Here is an 18,929-nt window from a genome sequence, read left to right as displayed (position 1 = left end):
ACCAATGATGCACATGGGCTCCAGTATCCTGAATGAACAAATGGAGTATGAACCAACCGTTGGTCACCGGCTACCATGGAATTGAATCTCCTCACGATGCTCCACTGCTTTGTGGATCAGACCTTTAGGTCAAAGGCTCCGGATGTGGCCTCCTAAGAAAACCACCTGCCTCGGTTCTTCCACTCGGGCAGTATCACAGCCCTCATACAAATCAAATGAGATTTGTGTGGTGCATATATATCTGGTGCCTTTTTTGTATGTGTTTATGTGTTTAAATAATATGTATGTATCTGGTGCCCCTATTTTTGATTATTCTTTCGTTGAAACTATCCAATGTAACTTTACTTCAGAAATAGATTTCTTTGCTAAATCTATTTAAATCATATAAACATTTGTAAATGACTTTTGTAATAGGAAAGATGTTTTTCTTTTCAGCATAAAAAAATGACTGTTTTAACTTTTCGTTTACTTGAAAAATTATTCTCTGCTTTTTATTCTTTATTTACATTCAAATTTTAGGAAGAACAATAGAAACCAACGTAATGTTTTACATCACATTATTTACGAAAAGTCAATTCTAAAAATTCATGTCTACTAAGTATGAATGCAAGTGATATCATTTTAGTTACCTCTCATAATAATAAGTCTTATCAAACGAATACATTATCACACAAAGCATCAATTGATTATCAATATATAGTAGCTATTGCCTATGTATTTATTCAAACGACAATTTGTTCAATCGGCTTCATATTGAATATCATTAATTTCAGCGTATTCATATGCAAGAAGTTTTCAGCGTCTGCTTACATATTAATGACAGTTTTGTCACTTGCTGATGCTATTACTTTAGGAGTCAGAATACCTCAAGGTTGTATTTTGTAAGTTTATTAAAAATATTCATTTTGTTCTTATTTTGTGTGATATTTTTAAACGAAGTTATAAACATCTTGTCTGTTACAGTTTAATTAACTTAGTCTTCAAAAGCGGATATCAATTACGTATTTATAATTGTTTTATAATTAAACTAGTGTTATAACAGTGAAGGGCCATATGAATTTTATCGTTTGTTGGATAAATGTCATTCATCGCTTGGCTGAATATTCACCAGATGATGGTTGCCAGGAATTTGAATAAATGACAAAAGATATTTGTACACAGAGTTGTTGGCCGGTGCAATATGAGTCGTCTTAAATATTTAAAAAAATGAGATAAGTTTGTAACAAATTCTTAGGAAAAATCAAAAAGGATCAGGATCGTGCGAAATGACGATAGTTGGTTTACATTGGTTATGTAAGTCATTCAAAAACCAATGAAATTCTAGTCTATCAGGTTTACTTATCGCCTGCTATATCACCCCGTCCCCAAGAAATCTTGAGAGTTCTTTTTGTAGTATCATTTGAGACATTTCGGTATCCATAAACAGTTCTTCATTTATCCTTGTGATCTTACAGTTTAATGAGTGTCTGCATTTGAGGACTATAAGAATTACGATATTGTAGATTTTAAAGTTGTTTTCGTTCATTATATTAATTTATTTGCGTGCTTAGATTTCGTTATATTTAATCCTCAGCATTCTGAGGTTCTTGAGTATGACCAGTGACCGTGTTTGCTGACATTTGAACAGCGCTTTGTGTTGGTTCTATGGACATTCTTGGTTCTGTGTTTTTGATGGAGTTTTGTTCTCTGAGCTGGATGGTTTGGTCGTGGAGCTTTCATCGTCCTTCTGAACGACATCATCAGCACAAACTTCGGGTAGAAGTGAAGTGTTTGAATTTCTCCACAGCTTGTCCTGTGCACCTCGATGTTGATTGGTCCTTATTGACCTTAAATTTGTCATTGTTTATTTCTTTGTTTTGGTTGTATCTCCCGTTGATTTGATTTTTGTTCTGCGTTCATTTAATGAGAACTTAAATCTGTTTTTGTTGGTCTGGTACTGTGACGAAACATCATCAAATTAAAGTAATACTTAGTTTGAATACCAGTTTGTTGAATCAGCTTGGAAGTCATAGTTGACTAATGTAGTGTTAGCATTACCACATGAAAACTGTCCTCTTAAACGTTTCCTGATATCTTGTTCAGTCATAGATGTATTCTTCATTTCAACATAAAATGTATCAGTGAATTTAATTCCAAATTTGGTTGATTGAGGAAGAATTTATACAATATTTTGATGGAACTTAGCTGATATTTAATGGACCGTTCTCGCCGAATCGGAGAACTGGTTTCCCCTCACCGACTGAAATTGACCTCTTTAAACAGTCATCCTCAGCCAATACAACTATGTCGAAGGAAATCTTACATCAATGAGAAGATAAAACCAAAAACAGTATGAAATAGTCTGTTTTTCAGTAATGAGAAAAGTAAATAAAAAGTTCATCTTATGAGCTATTTGAATGAGATTTTGTTATAAAATTTGAGCCTATTGAACTAGATGAATGTTTCACTCAAGTGAAGGAAAAGATATTTATTGTGTTTGGTACAACATCGACATGAAATAATTTTGGACCACTTTGACAAAGTGAATAGAACAACCTAAATAGACCAGGCAAAATTAAACCAAAAATGTCATATAAACAAAGATGAATGGTGGCTAGTAGTTGAGTACAGAAGGTGTGTTTCGTCTCATTTGAGACCCGTCAGCTGGACGTACCTGCAGTCCTAAACATCAATGGAGAGATTCAAACAAACAATACAAAATGAATTTAAACTTCACCTCATCGCACAAGCTGGTGGCTACAAGGACTGAGTAGCTAAGCGTATAACGCGGTGGCATTTGAAGCAAAAGTTACTAGGTTCGAGTCCCTGGGTGGATATCAACTCCAAGATGCGAGTAGATTCAGCTGACGCGTTCCAAATAGGACGAAACGCGCTTCGTAGATTCCACTGCTAGCAACCATCCATCTTTGTATATAATGCTTGCGACTGAAAGCAGTATCGAGGTAACCCGCACAAGGTGCACATATGCCAATGAGAAACTGATCAATTACAGTCCTAAATATCAATAGGAAGATTTTAAAAAAACAATACAAAATTATTTCAAAAATGTATTGTTCAATTTTCTATTGTCCATCAAAATAATGAAGTAATACATTTACAAAAAGAAACTAACAGGAAATCAAGGAACATAATTTACACAGACATTCAAATCACTACAAGTTCTCATTAAAGATTGGCTAAATACTATATTATGTATAGATTTCTTAACGTTGTTTTCCGTAAATTATGCAAAAATATTACGTTAGACAGGATGGAATTAGTTACTAGGAGTATCAAAATCTTTAAGAATATAATCCAACTTTAGCATTAACCGTAAAATTATTGAAATTTACAAGATTTGGTTTGGCTGAGATAATATTGTAATAATCTTAAGTCAATCAAATTATAATTCTGTGGAATAGTTTCAAACTGTGAATAAAACAGGTTAAAGACCGTAGAAAAAAACAGTAATCTAGTAAACTCCATAAAAACACAAATATGTCTGTGAGATCAGTGGATAAAAATAGACAGCATTTCAGGTCAGTATATTTTGTATCAATTCTGCAGAGAATTCGTCCATTATGACATGTATGGACTTCAGTGTGATATTTATATCCTTGATACTAATTTAGTTTATATTTAGTATAGTTGTCTTAGTAACTGTATTTTTCTCCACGTGTGATATTATTGTGTGCAAAAGTCAATAAGTAAATGAACTCATTTTGGTACCAATTTTTTTAACGACATGTTTTCAGAAGTCACTAAATTTGTATTTTCACTAGATCTTAGTGTTCTTATGAGAATAACAGTGGTTCCCGTTTCGTGCATAATTAGTAGGACAGTGGAAACAACAGTGGTAAAACGGATATAAATGTATAATGTTTACATTTAACTATTCAAGCCGTTTAGAATAGTGTGGTACCGATCATTTATAATCTTAAACTTTGACCGTCTATCTGATAGTTATTTAACTACTTTTAATTCAACTCCAGTATTCCATAATGTCAGGTCTGTGTTCTTCAGTATAATATAGTACATTTTACCATGTATTTTTTGGAAATTCATCCTATAAAAACACTCACTACTTCTCTATTCATATGATATATGATTTATCTTACCTCACTCATAGTGTATTCACTTATATATTCAATCTGATCTCCGACCTTGACCTATCTCATTTGACTACATTTCTCTCTTTATTTTTATCAAGAATATTTTTCTTTAAACAAATAATTGTACTAATCCGGACTGCTGTATATTGCATAAACATGAATTAAAAATACTCTCCCTAACAGCTCTATTAAACAAATGTCCTAGTTATGAACATATGGATTTATTTCAAAATGTTTTATGTCCTAATTTACATCAAAATATTCTTCTGTTTTTTCTCACAGACATATATTATCTTTTTCTCCGGTTACTTTTCTTTGATAATTGGATATATTGGTTTGACCTGGTACAACGTAATAGTTATTTTTGATTTTCTTTCCTTTCGTTATCAGTTAATTACTCAGATGAAACATAACTGTATATTTCAAATATAAATGAAATTTCAGTTGATAATTACTAAGTGCATAACTATATAACGCTCCATATTGGGCAAATATTTTATTGAGTTATTAACACTTTCATATCTGCCGTGCAATATTCTCTACTCCTAGTTGTACACAGAATTGGTGTCTTTAGTAAGCACCATAGTTAAAATTGAGCAAAGTATAATCGTCATTTAACATATGAATAGTTTCAACAAGAATCCAAGAAATATAACCAATGAAGGACCGAGTCTTTCATGTTAGAAGAAAAATACGTAAAGTTTGATGTTGAAAAATAATATTGCTATATTCTAAATCGAATCTTAATGGCCGTATAAGGATTCAAAACATAGCATTCTTATAGCCACGAGACCCTAAGGTTCTTGGTTTGATTCAGGTGACAGGAGTAGTCGAGCGGTGATCACGATTATCGGAGTAAGACAAAACAATTGTTCAGTATTTACTGCTTTTTGATCGTCGCTCCGTTTTAGTCACCTGCGGCTTTTCAAAAATCAATGAAAATGGAAATTACTCTACAGAAAAATGACGAAACTTTGTTTTGAAATGACTAATATAAAAAAGATTTGGTTGTTAATGATAAAGATACTACTAACTAAACACTCTTCGTTTAATACTATTGTATGTATGTAGTTTGTTAGAAATTATCATTATATCATAGCACTGTTTTAAAATTCATGGTAAGTTAAGTCTAAAATAAATAAAAGAATTAATCCTTAATGTTTTGAAATATAAAAAAAGAGTGGTGATAAACATTCTAAGTAATTAAACATCAAATTAAAAAAAGTAATTTACAGCTCATTGGAGTAGCAAAATGTATTTTCTATACTACTTTCTTTTTTGGTTGAATTGGCAAAAAAAATCATCTTTAAATTAAAACCGAAATATTTATAGGAATATATCAAAGGACAATGCTAATGTATCGGAAAAAAAGAATGGTGTTAAAACACTTTTCTGATAACTGACCGAAATTATTAAAATAATTATGCTAGAAATGAATAGAAACTTTTTAATCAGAAGTTTAACCAAATACTTAGTGTTATGTTTTAGGATGTTAAAATTATTTCTTATTAGGATCTAGATGTTGATGGTCAAGATTAAAGAACTAGCTTTTTAGTTATTCACCTATTTACTCCCGTTTCCTCTCATGGAGGAGCATGGGCCTGATAATTTTTGCTAATTGAACGCTATACTCGATTCCTAAGCTATTCTCGTAACTCCCTGGATAAATCTACACAACAATTTGAACACGAAAGAAAAGGTGCAAAATATGCGAGAATCACTTTACTTCAAAGCTTCGTTCATATACAGAAAATATAGGGTTTTCATAGTATTTTAGAAGTCTTTGGGTTTTACCGAAAATTCTGGAATGCTACTAAGCATAGTAACAGTACAGTCAGCCAGTCAGAAACTCTACATGTGGTTTTTCACTTTCGTGATGTTTCTGGCAAAACTTCTAGTAAACCTTGATTGGATAAAATGTTTCTTAATGTTTCCTGAGCCTTTCTTGTCATTTGCGAGAAGTTTTCTGGATCACCTCAACAGGGCCATCCATCAGTATTCTTCATCCGACTACTTTTTAGGTGACTCTTTTCAGTTGTTACCAATTACCTTCGATTCCTTTGATGTCCGTTACAATACCCGAGTCAGTGTGTTCCCTGGTCTTCCTTTTATCCTCTTTCCGTCACACTTCCAAGTAAGCACATGCCTTGTAATGCAGTTTGATGAATTCCTCAATGTATGTCTTTTCCACCTCCAACGTCTTTTGCTAATTTCCTTTTTAGCTGGAACTTGGTTTGGTTTCTCCCACAGTAGGTTGTTGCTGATGGGATTCGGTCAACGGACATTGAGTATCTTACGTAGACAATCGGTTTTAAATGCCCGTGCATTTTTGATGATGGTTTTAGTTGTTTTCCAAGTTTCAGCTCCATACAGTAGAACTGTTTCGACGTTTGGTCGATGTACCAAACTCCGCCTGTAGCCTTTTTAAGATTACTGCCAGCCCCCAGGCTCGGGTAAAGGATGAGGGTTGAGCATGGAGTCAACAACCCAATCTTGTAGGAAACAACCTTGTCATAAAAACTCTAACTGAAAAAAACTATCCCCTGTAAGCTTCATTTTTATCCTAACAAACACTGCTGTTTTAGAATACTGTAAATGTTCGAAATTCAGAATTGGACTGACGATGGCAGTCCAGTTGATCGCTAAAATATAAACACGACTATTGGGTGAACGTGAAGAAATATCGTTGTAAAATTTCCAGTTATCATTTCATTTTCTGATGAGGTAAGCCTCTGTAGATCAATTTGTTTGTTTATATCGCCTCGACTTTCTTACTCTTGAATAAAAATTCCTCCCTCGTATTTTTGTTATCGTTTGAGTTTTTCTTTGCATTTGTCCACAGCAGTACCCATTGTCACTAGAGTAAATAACAACTAGCAAACGTTTACCGAATATCAAAGAAATTAATTGTAAAAATAAGGACGAATTATATAAGCGGACAACGATATTTTAAGTCGTCATCAGGTTTTATCCTAACTACTAATGTCCAACCTGATAGACTACTGAAGGCAGTTAAAAGGGCGTTTTATACAAGTAATCTTGCATTTACATTTCTCAGTCGACCAGTGATGCCTATTCAAATGAAAATTAGGTTACCCAAGTTCGCCTTTTCGATATTTATCTACAAATTTAGCTGATGCTATAGCGATAGCTATATTAGGCGTACTATCATGCAACTTAACTAATGATTAAGCAAAAGCTATACGAAGTAGAGCCTATTGTCGCAGCATGTGTTGACAAGAAACTCTTGACACCCACGTCCCTTCTTCAGCTTTATCTGGCTTTATCAAAAATGTTAATGACTTTACACATTCTGCACTTGTTTGTCTTTCTCCCCTCCTTCCGTTTTGATTTTCACAATCTAGTTGTTGATACATTACTTATCGCGTAATGTCTATGATGTTTTTTGCTTATTATTTTAATGTCTATTTATCCAAATTTAACCTACTTCCTATATTGGCCAGAACTTTTATTATTTATTGGTCTTATGGGTATAAGTAGTACACCTGTGTTCTTGCTACCAACTTGTACTTCCGATTCATTATATGTAGTGATAAAATCTATATCTCGAATGACCAAGTTTCACATCTTTGAAACACTGTCCACTGCAAAACGCTCATCGGTGCTTTAAAATAAAACATTTTTTCGTGAAATACAATTCACTGTCGTTTTAACATGAGTATTGGTATGTTAAAAATAGTTAGAATTCATTTTGTATTTTGTGCAGCAGGAAATTTCATTTCAAATTTTACTGATAAATGACTCTCCCATTTAAGGTTAGGTTATTAATACTTGACTAGTCCCAACATTTTCTAGTTAAATGTTCAATGTTATTGTACTAAAAATAAAGGATAATGTCACAGTGAATTTCTGTCGTTTGAATTGTATTAGAATTGAAGTGTGTTAATAATGAAATTTTTGTCCTGACTAAACCTGCTAAATTTTTGGTCCAAATAATAATTTGAAAGTAATATCATGTTGACGTTTTTGAACAAGACACATCATAAGTCCAAGTGGGATCGGAAATAAAACTAATGTGTACAGATTACTTAATGTTAACCATTCCTGTGTCACAAGACCTAGCTTGATGAAAACAACGTACTTAATATATCTAAGACTCTAAGTCATCCTTTTTTCGTATTCAGGAGGACAATGAATCATTCTCTATAAGAAATCGTGAGCACTGAAGGAATTCCATGGTAGCACACACAGATACAGGATTTTAGTATATTTTTGAATAAAAATTGGAATAGAATTTAGAATTCATTTCTAGTTCTATTTAAAATAGTGTTGAACTATCACTGTAAATATCTACACTAGATGTAGATATTTCGAGCTGACGAATTCCAATTAGGATAAAATGGGTTTCACAGATTTCAATGATAATCAGTCCAAGAATATGCCATATAATTAGGTTCCTTATTTGGTGAAGTACACGTCGAACATGAATTTAAGGTAGTGAATGTGCTTTTTGTTCTGACTGCTAATCAAACAAAGTCTTTTTGGGCCAAATCCATGTAGTTCGTTGATAATAAAACAAATGACAGTTCGGGGACGTTTTTCAACAATATCATACGAGGTAATGTGATTGTATCTCTCATGATTTAACAAGTGTTATGATCTACCGAAAAGAGGAGAGAAATTACAACTTGAAGTTTTCAGAGATTTCAGGTATCTTGAGAAGGTTGCTTAATGATCTAGAGATTAAAAAAACTTGTCAGACGAAAATAATTAATGCATCGGAATTATGAACGTTCTTTAATTCCTCTTCAGGGACACAATGAGAAATGGAACTATTGTGAATATAACTTGAGACTACTGGTTTGGACTAGAAAGCTTGACACAACATATGTTATACTAATACGTTTGAATAAACATTTATTTCAAATTATGTATCACAGATATATGAAGCAAATTTAGTCTTATATAGCTTACCAGACCACATGTAGTGTGTGACAATAGAAAGTCCCACATCATTTTAAGTGATTTCAGAACACGTAGCACTGATTTAATGAAGAAGTAATACATTTATAATACCTGGGATAAAAAGAATTATTGAGGTTTCTCAACTTAGCAAAAGTCATCCTTTCAGATAACAAATGACATTTTAAGAACTAAGACAAGCTTAATCAGTACATGGAGCAAATCATTTATTCAATAAATACTAACTAGTTTGATCACGTTAATGTTAAGCTATTCAACTCAAAGATTATTGTACAGGAGACATGCTCTTGTGTATTAGTGAAAATGTGTGATGTAAAAAAAGCAATATTTATAAAGTAAAGAAGTAATTTAGTAAATGTGTATGAGCAATGTCAGAGTTGAACAAGTTGATTTGACTGTTTGAAAAGATAGTTTAAGTTCGGTTGATCCTGAAAACTTCATTTTCTTTATAGAATACTAACCTGAGTTTTTGAAAACGCTGAGTCCAAGTTTTATTTTGAAGATTATATTAAGTATTCAACCAGCTGATTGAGCAATAGTCATTTTCTTGTAAAAAATTAATAACATTTAAGCATCTACTTATCGGAAGACTAATTCACAATGATCTTTACGTTTTTGTTAAGAGAATATCCTAATGGTTTCAATTTAAAATAGAGTTGGCTTCAATACACTTGTACGGAATTCAGTTGATATAACTGTTGAGAGGCATAAAAAGTCTATAAAGAGTCTCATATAGATACCAACCTCATGGATTTTCGATGAACCACTGGATTTATAGGTTCCTAAGAACATTAGTTAATTGCCTTGTTAGCCGTTAACATAGTCATTTGTTTTATGGAATCGTTCAAGCTGAGGTCTTTCTTCGTTAGTTTCATGTTAACGCATATAAATTTATGCAAAGATTTACAATTTCGTTTATTTGACCACCAGATATTCCCTTTTTATTTCTATGCCTCAAAAGTTTATTACATAAATGTCGTTTATAGACTTAGTGGGGCATGATGTAATTCAATGAAAAATAAGTAAATTTATCCCACATATATAAAAGTAAGTATACAATTATTATTAGAAAAGTGAATCATATGACTAGCTTAGAACAGTCTCTGGAAAAATAATATACATCAAAACCTATAAAAAATCTCTCAATAATGTAATATATCGGTCGAAAATAATTAATTCAAATGTCATTGAAATTCTTTGGTATAAATGAGTAGTATAATTATAAATACAATCAAAATGCAATATTTTATGCTTGTCAATTCATTAATAGACCCCATATTCAAATGTTCTATTTCCTGAGTGATAAAAATTAGATAAACACATAAATTTCATCAGTTATTTTATTTATTTTATAAATCTTGCTATCTTGCTATTTAATAATTAATCAAAACTACTGTGGTGTGGGCGACTCATATTGACATAAGTAGTATATATCTTGAGTCAGGAATAGAATATCTGACAGCAAAAGATTGAGAAGATCGAGAAGGAAAGAACAGAAACAGAAAGCGATTAGTGTAGAAATCCAGAAACAATGAAGCCTGAGACAATTAACGAACATTTTGCAAATGAAGTATCAGAGTATGGTTTTTCTATTTTATCAAGGAACTTTGTAATTTTTGCTAAATAAATAATCCGTTGTCCTCACCTGTGTTCTCATTCACTACACTACTATGTTATATGACATGAATGTTTAAAGTAATGATGTATTTCTAAACGTGTTAAAATTTAACAAAGAGACTGATAGAATATCAAAGTTTAATAATATGAATTACATCATAACTAATGAATAGTAGAATGGAATATTTCACCTATAAAGTATTATACCTAAATAATTTTGTAAAATGAATAGTAACTTATTATATTACAATAAATTATCTTATACTTTCATACCTGAATGTTTACACAGTATAAATCAGAGAACAAGACAGTTAAAGTATTTCATTTCTTTTTCTAAATGACTTTATTCAATTTATATATTCATTCAAATGTAATATAAAATGATGTAGTCAACTTATATCCATATAAGTAGTATATGGTGATGGTCAAACATAGAATGTATTGTGGCAGAAGATCGATAAGGAAAGGATAGGAAGGAAACGCAATTGTTATGAAAATGAATGAACAATGAAATCAGAGAAAACGGACTGATATTTGCAGAAGGAACAGACAAGATTGAGACAAATGATTGTTATTTTGCAAATTAACTATTCACTGTATGATTATCAGAATTTAGTGAGATAGTCTGTAATTCGTGCTTCAATACATCCGATTGTTTCCACCCGTGTTCTTATTCACTACAATATATGTTACCGCTAATTTGCTTTCTTAATGAATATCAATTCTTCTAACTGTCCATGATTTATAAAAACTGATGACCAAAATCTTTTCAACAAATCAAAACATGACTATTCTATCTATATTATTATTTTTTTTAATATTCTCTTGTCAGTATTATATATCCCATTAGAAATATTTTCTATAATTCACATTAGAATAATCTTTATTAGTTTGCATAAATTGTCATTTAATTGGTATACACGAAATTTTTGTACATGAGTTGATGAATGCATGTATTTCTTTTTATTATTAATTATATTTAATCATGTGTTCACATTTATTTTAATAGTTTAACATGATTAATGACAGATTTTCACTTCAATATTTATCATTCATAATAATTCAAACCTTATTCTTATCCATTAATATTATAGATTTTGTAATTCATTTTAGGTAGACCAACTTTTAATGGTTGAGATCATGAATCAATTGAAGCTAGACCACCATCGAAAACCTGAAAGCACTGAATGACCATTTCGTCCTAGTATGGAACTCCTAAGTAGTGCGTGTCTACAGTCCCACCTCGCGAGATTCGAACCCAGGACCTGTCAGTATCACGCGCTAGCGCTCAACCTCTAGACGATTGATCCGGCATCCAACAGCGGTAATGTCTGACTCCAAGTAATTCATGAAATTGCGCCACCGTCCACCATTGCTTTCAGTGAGTTACTATCTCACAACAGACGTGGATGAACTCCATTGATCACTGCTTCTCACTAGAATTTCAGGAAATACTTCTTGAAGCCAGTAACTAGTGAGCATATGATTATTGTCAGAAGATGGGTTTTTGTGGAGATTTTAATAATTTTATAGTTGCTGAGGAGTCCGACAATAAGACGAAACGGCCGTTCAGTACTTCCAGGTTTTCCATGGTGATCTAGCTTCAACTGACTCATGATCTCAACATTTAAAATTACTATAATATCTACGAAAACCCCTTCTGATATTAAAACTAACTTTTCTTAATCCTTTAATTATCAAATAATTTTCATTCAATAATGAATATCTTCCACGTATCATTAACATTAATTTTGAGTAAAATATACTTCAATAAGCTCAATGCTCATATAAGTTGTTCTTTCGAAAAAGATAACATTACATATCGTGTTATTTCATAGTTGAAAAATCAACAGCCACAACCTTATTTGAAAAAAGAAGGTTTACTGTTTTATCGAATGACTTGTAATTGTTTACTTTTCTACAAATTTTTCTCATACCTTAGATAACTGCTACATGTTTCTCCAGATTTTATTAAAGTTTCAAGCATTTCACTACTCTGAAGTATGGAATAAAAACGTCTTTATCAGAGTTATATAAAATTATTATGATACATTATTATCATGAGTTCCTTATGTGAATTATATTAAGACCTATCTTATGACTAAGCAATGGGAAGTTACCCTCTAATAAAACCACCTGTCTAGATTTGGGCACCCGGTCACTATTCCATACCTCACACGAATTGAATGACACATGATGGCGCATATGTTTTTGGTGCTTTCTTGTACAAATAAATTAGATTGATTAAGCAATACATAAAATCTATTAACACTTTTTATTACCAATCTATAATGTTATTTAAAGGAAATATGTAACTAAATGAATTCGACGAGATTTATTTAACCTTTTAAAAACAACTAAAAATTCAAACACCATCAATGAAATGAGACTTTTATTCTCTTAATATAAGTAACAGGCTTTATCCACCGACATTTTTTTCTTTTATTAACTAATAAAGTACAAACACTTAAGTGTTATCAATAAAAATAGTCTTAACTAATCTTATGTATATAAGATCATAGATTATATGAACTACTTCCATTCTTTTTCTATGTTTTTCCATACAATGACCAATAACCCCCCACAAAAAAAGAGATTATGTTAATCCTTCTTTCTTTTTTTCTTTTTATTTGAATGAAACCTACTTTGTATTAATAGAGAGGGAGAATAGATTACAATACAGATCATATTATAATGTGTCTATCATTTCATTATCTAACAATAAATACTTTTTTAATGAAAACTAAAATATTTATTTATTTTACATAAAAAAAAGTAATACTTAGAAAATACAATGATGATGGGTAAATTAAGTCAATACCATTGAACTGTAAATAATAAAATTTTTTTTTAAAAATGATTTTTTTCTTCTTTTGTTTTATAACATTAGAAAAGGGTTCCATTTTTGAAAATTGAAATCATCTTTATTTAGAAATTTTTTAAAAATTTTTTTAAACCATTCTTGTAGGAAATTACCCCCATAGAAATAGGTAACAATGAATAAACTTTTCATACAATTTAATCTATGGTAGATTTACTTTTTTTTTATCTTAAATGAAGTATATGATTAAGTAGAATGGAAAATTAACTGAAAACTATGGTTTCCAAATCATAAGGAAATACAGAAAAAAATATATAATGGTTTCTATTAAATGCTTAATGATTATTACTTCCTTTATAAATATTTTCAGTAATAATGGTTTACTTGTATAATTTGGTAACGTGTATTTCACTGAAACTGCTGTTTATGTTCCTTCAGTTAATGTGTAAATAATAATAGTATATTTGATCCACAGTATTCTACGTTTCTTACGCATGTTATCTGATATTGATGTTAAGAATTCCAAACCTATCCGTAACTTATTTCTATTGTGAAATATGCGAAAGAACACTCTAGCAATGATAAACAGCCAAAAGTTTGAAAAAAAATCTCAGCTTATCTGTTTTTCATTCAAGAAAGTTGGGATTTTAGATGAATTTGATGGAATTGTTGTATTGGATGATGTCTGAAAACTGATAGTGATACACGGTGTGCTACGCGATATTCCCTCAACTGACTACTTGAACGAGAACATAAGAGTAAACGAGAAAGCTCATTGAGCTACCGAACAAAACCCACAAATACTCATTCATACATGTATATATACCAATCTATCAATAGGAAACTGATTCATTTCCTAGCCAATGCAAAGCACTTATCATTAAGGTCACTTCTGCTTGCCATCGGTTGACCTTAGCATTAGGCTACTTTCGAATGGTGCTCCATATCAAGAATGAAGACAGTAATGAAAAGAAGCAACGCTGCTACTCAACTGGTTTCACTATATAACACAAAGTGTACGTTATACCATTCAAAGGTAGATCAATACCCTTCAAACGTCACTTCCACTCTCATACATGAATTTAACTGTACCTGTGGTGGCAAGTATAGAGAAAGGATTTCTACTAAGCTCCTTTTAAGTACTGGACATGAAGGGAATATAAGTGATTCATTCGCAATAATCGAAAGATAGAAAATACTAATTTTACTCATTTTGCAGTGGCAATCGCTATTACACTTCACCAACTTGGTATATACATACAAAAAGAAAATGTCATTAGACTTTCTCTGCCATAGTGACTAAGTATTTATCAAATAATCTCTATTAGAGTTTTTCAATCCCCTCCTTTTTTCAATTTTTAGTATGTTTATCTCTTGCATAATTGTATTGATGTTCACATATTAATTTGAATTTATTTCTTATTTTAGTCAATGACTACATAACCAATAACCTCTTTTATCTTGGTTATGACTAATAGTAACTACAACACTTATATTGCTCTACATCTTTATTTTCTAACATATAAATATAAATTGATCTAATTATTATCATCATTTTAATTTCGAATATTTATCCAAACTTTACAAAGTGAACATATGCATGTAATAATATTATTCTGTGTTATTATTCGCTGTATGCCACGAAATACAATGAATCTTTTTATTCTCCAAAGTTTGTTCTTAGTCTGTTTATCGGGGAATCTGGTTGTGTGATGTGTTATCCTTTGACAAATAAAATATCCGTCTAAATGTTTAGAGTTAAACCCATATTTCTGATAAGTTTGCTTGATTTCAACTTGCAAATAATAGTAATAATAGCTTTGTTTAATACTATAATTGTTGTTATAATAAAGAATTCTCAACACTGACTATGCAGTAATGCGACAAATATCTCTTAAATACCCATTCAGATAGTAATTAGTCAACCTGTATTTCATAGATACTTTCAAATGGTCAGTACCTGCCATCTGGATTCAGTTTTAAGATTTTACTACCAGTTTGGCTGCTAAAACTATTTCTCCTAATTATATTACTCTCTGTTTGTTTTTCATAAAATAGATATGAGGGAAAATTTTCCAAGAACTGCAGTGTTTTTTCGAACTTACCAGTATTTAGCCGAGCAGTAAACTATAAACGATTAGGATTTATAATTATTTAGTTTAAACAAGTCTAAAACAAGTAGATTATTTGTATTACTTGCATAGTTGAGAAAATATATGACCCAAACGTTTGAGAGGGCTGTGAATGGCTAAACCTGATAGCACTTATTCCGTTTCATTGAACAATACGGGAAAACCATGTACAATTAGAAATTACAACTTACTATTAAACAATAACGTAAATTAATATTTCGTCGGTTAACATCCACACCACTAGGAAAACGTAAAGTGAAAATAATGTAGTCTGAAATTTACTTAGTATTGTTTGTTTGGATCTTCCCATTGATGTTTTTAGGACTGCAACTGGTCAGTCTCTAATTGGCATATGTGCACACTGTGCGTATTGCCTCGATATAGCCTAAATTCACAAGCATGGTAAGCAAAAATAGATAGTGGCTAGCAGTGGAATCCAGGACGCACAAGCAAGTGGCTATCAGGACTCAGTGGCCGAGTGGATAACGCGTTGGCGTTTGAAGAGAAAGGTACTTGGTTCGAGTCTCAGAGTGAACATCAACTTTGAGATGCAGGTACATCCAGCTGACGAGTTCCAAATAGGACGAAACGCGCGTCCTGGATTCCACTGCTAGCCGCTATCCATCTTTGCTTACAATGTAATCCGATTTATTACCGAATTTAAGTATAATATCTATTATGAACCCTGCAAAATCATGGTATGTTTCTATGTAAAGAAATACTTCGGTCAATAAGTAACCGTACCCCCACACGAAAATATTTTATATTGATTAGTTTGATGTATGCTGTAGTATAGAAAGTTACTCTAACAATATTCATCTAGTGTCGTTTTAGACACCAGTTACTCGCGTAAACCATATACGTCTTTCTCAACGACATATTATTTTCTTCGAGAAAGTAACTATCCGAGATAAATGGATCATTTTTCATTATCATATTAGTTTGTTTATATTTATAGGTTTTGAATGTCTCTATTGGATTAGTCAGAAAAATTTAATGCTGCATCAAAGTAAACATTCTATTGTAAAACTTCGAAATAATACCTATCACTAGTCGGTTACTTTCACAACAGCTAATACTACTAAAATAGTATGAGTAACCCAATTTTAGTAATCCTGAACCTAATCCATCGTCGAACAATATTCTATCTTATCGTTATTTGGCGTGAAGCTGGTATAGAAACTTCCATATAACACCTAGACTTCGTGAAACCCTGAAGAATATAATGAGCAATGCCACTGAAGTTATATACAATAACTTCGGGAATTCTTACATTGGAATAGTTTTTTTATTTTACATCTTTGGTTAAAGTCTAAATAAATGTTTTTATGACTATTTAATATTTAAAAGAAATGATCTATTGTAGTCGCATTAACGTTTTAATTTAAAAGGTTAAGTGTGAAACTGGTGTTTTAGAATCTTCAGAATATCACAAGCAGTAATTTTCTCAGCAAAACTTATCAATAAATATCTAAAAAGAGGATATTCCTTTTTGAACAGTCTACTCTATATTTCATTTTTTTCCTAAAATAACTGTGAATTTGAAAGAAGTGTATTACATTTTTTGTACTTTGCTTCATTTTAGCCTTCCACATTTGAATCATCATGCAACGGATGCAGCTATCTATATTTATATGTACAGTATATATGTTGAAACTCCTGTATCAAATATGACAGAAAATATCAGTGCATGGTTAACTGTAGCACTTGCTATTGAACGTTATGTGAGTATGAAACATTGGTCTTTATCAAAAAGATATTTTACACGTAAAACTACACGTCAATTAATTGCTTCGATATGTATAATAGCATTTATTTTTAATATTCCATATTTTGCAATTCAACGAGTATCACTGAAATATGTTGATGGTGTATTACAATTACATAGTGATTTAACTAGTTTTTCACGTTCCACATATTATGCATTTTATTCTTGGTTACGTATTGTATTTGTTCAAATTATTCCATTATGTTTCTTATGTGTCTCAAATTGTTTACTGTTTATACTTGTATCACATCATAATCGTCGATTTACCAATAATAAAATGAATAATAATACTAATAGCAAAGAAAATAAACTATCTGGAAATACATTTGGCATATCAAAAACCCATAAACAACGTATTCAAGTCGATGATACATCACAAGATAGTTGTACAGATGCTATAAATAATTTCGGTGAACAAAAATTAATTACTGAATCCAATTTACAGTCAATTCAAGAAAATGAACTTACTATTCCAGAAAAAATGGTTGACAGAGACGAAGTCCAGTCGACATCCAGAAAGAATACTCACGATAATAATGATAATGATAATAATAATAATAGTAGTATTAAAACCAAAAAACCAATATTGCAAGATCGTTCAAAACAACGAAGACAAAATGCCCAAAGAAAATTAACTATCTTATTAATAGCTGTAATTTTATTATTTTTAATTGGTCAAGTACCTCAATCATTAGCTTATGTTCGAGTATTCACTACACTTGGTGTATGCTCCATTGATCAAATACAAACATGTGTAACTTATCATTTATATAGAATGATAACAATTAATTTAGCTCAATTTGCATTTGCATCAACATTTTTTCTTTATTTATTTCTTAATAGAGATTTCCGGGAAACACTTAGGTTTATTTGTTGTCGTCTGTGTCAAAAATGTAAAATTTCTGAAACTAATCAAAGATTATTGAGAGAAACAAATTACCTTAATGAACCACCTTCTAACTTCCCAAAATGAATATATATATACCTTTTTTCCAGTTTAATGAACAACTTGGATTTTCTTATATATATATTATTCCTAATTTTGTTTGTTACTGTCATTTCAATTATTCATAAATGTTGTTTGAATACAATGATTGTTTTTGCTATCCTGTTTGAGTCAGGCAAAAGTTGAGTCGAATTGGATATGTCCAAACATGTTGATAGTTTAATAGACTACAGTAACCAGTTAACATCTTAATCAAGGTTCCATTGCTTCTTATTTTACGCAAATTCAGTAAAAAATTTAAAGCAAATATAATGCTCTTAATCAAATATAGAAATAATCCTACTGTTATGGGATAAACAGGATCTGAAATATGTCTCTAGGATACTATACAATTCAAAATTTTCATTTTACAAGTTTATTACTGTCCCTCTAAAATCTATGAAGATACGGTACTGAACACTTTATTTCTTCTGCACATCTTAACCGATTTATATCATATCATTTTCCTAAGTAACCAAATGTATAAGTTGCAATGTAAGTGCATAGTATCAAAATAGATTGTCACTAACTATAATTATTTTCTTCGTTTCATAATAGCATTTTTGTCTAA

The 18,929-nt window shown here is 31.0% G+C and overlaps 1 protein-coding gene across 1 annotated transcript; it reads left to right on the top strand.

Annotated features, from left to right (window-relative positions):
• Nucleotides 1–600: 600 nt before the first annotated feature.
• Nucleotides 601–18,346, top strand: Smp_132730 (G-protein coupled receptor fragment, putative; the record flags this gene model as incomplete). Its single annotated transcript, XM_018791973.1, has 2 exons — nucleotides 601–881; nucleotides 17,191–18,346. The coding sequence occupies 2 exons, from the start codon at nucleotides 601–603 to the stop codon at nucleotides 18,344–18,346; spliced, it is 1,437 nt and encodes a 478-aa protein (XP_018644880.1).
• Nucleotides 18,347–18,929: the final 583 nt, after the last annotated feature.

This window comes from Schistosoma mansoni (genome assembly GCF_000237925.1).
Source record: "Schistosoma mansoni, WGS project CABG00000000 data, chromosome 1 unplaced supercontig 0010, strain Puerto Rico, whole genome shotgun sequence".
NCBI lineage: Eukaryota > Metazoa > Platyhelminthes > Trematoda > Strigeidida > Schistosomatidae > Schistosoma > Schistosoma mansoni.
This window is presented reverse-complemented; position numbering and strand designations above follow the sequence as displayed.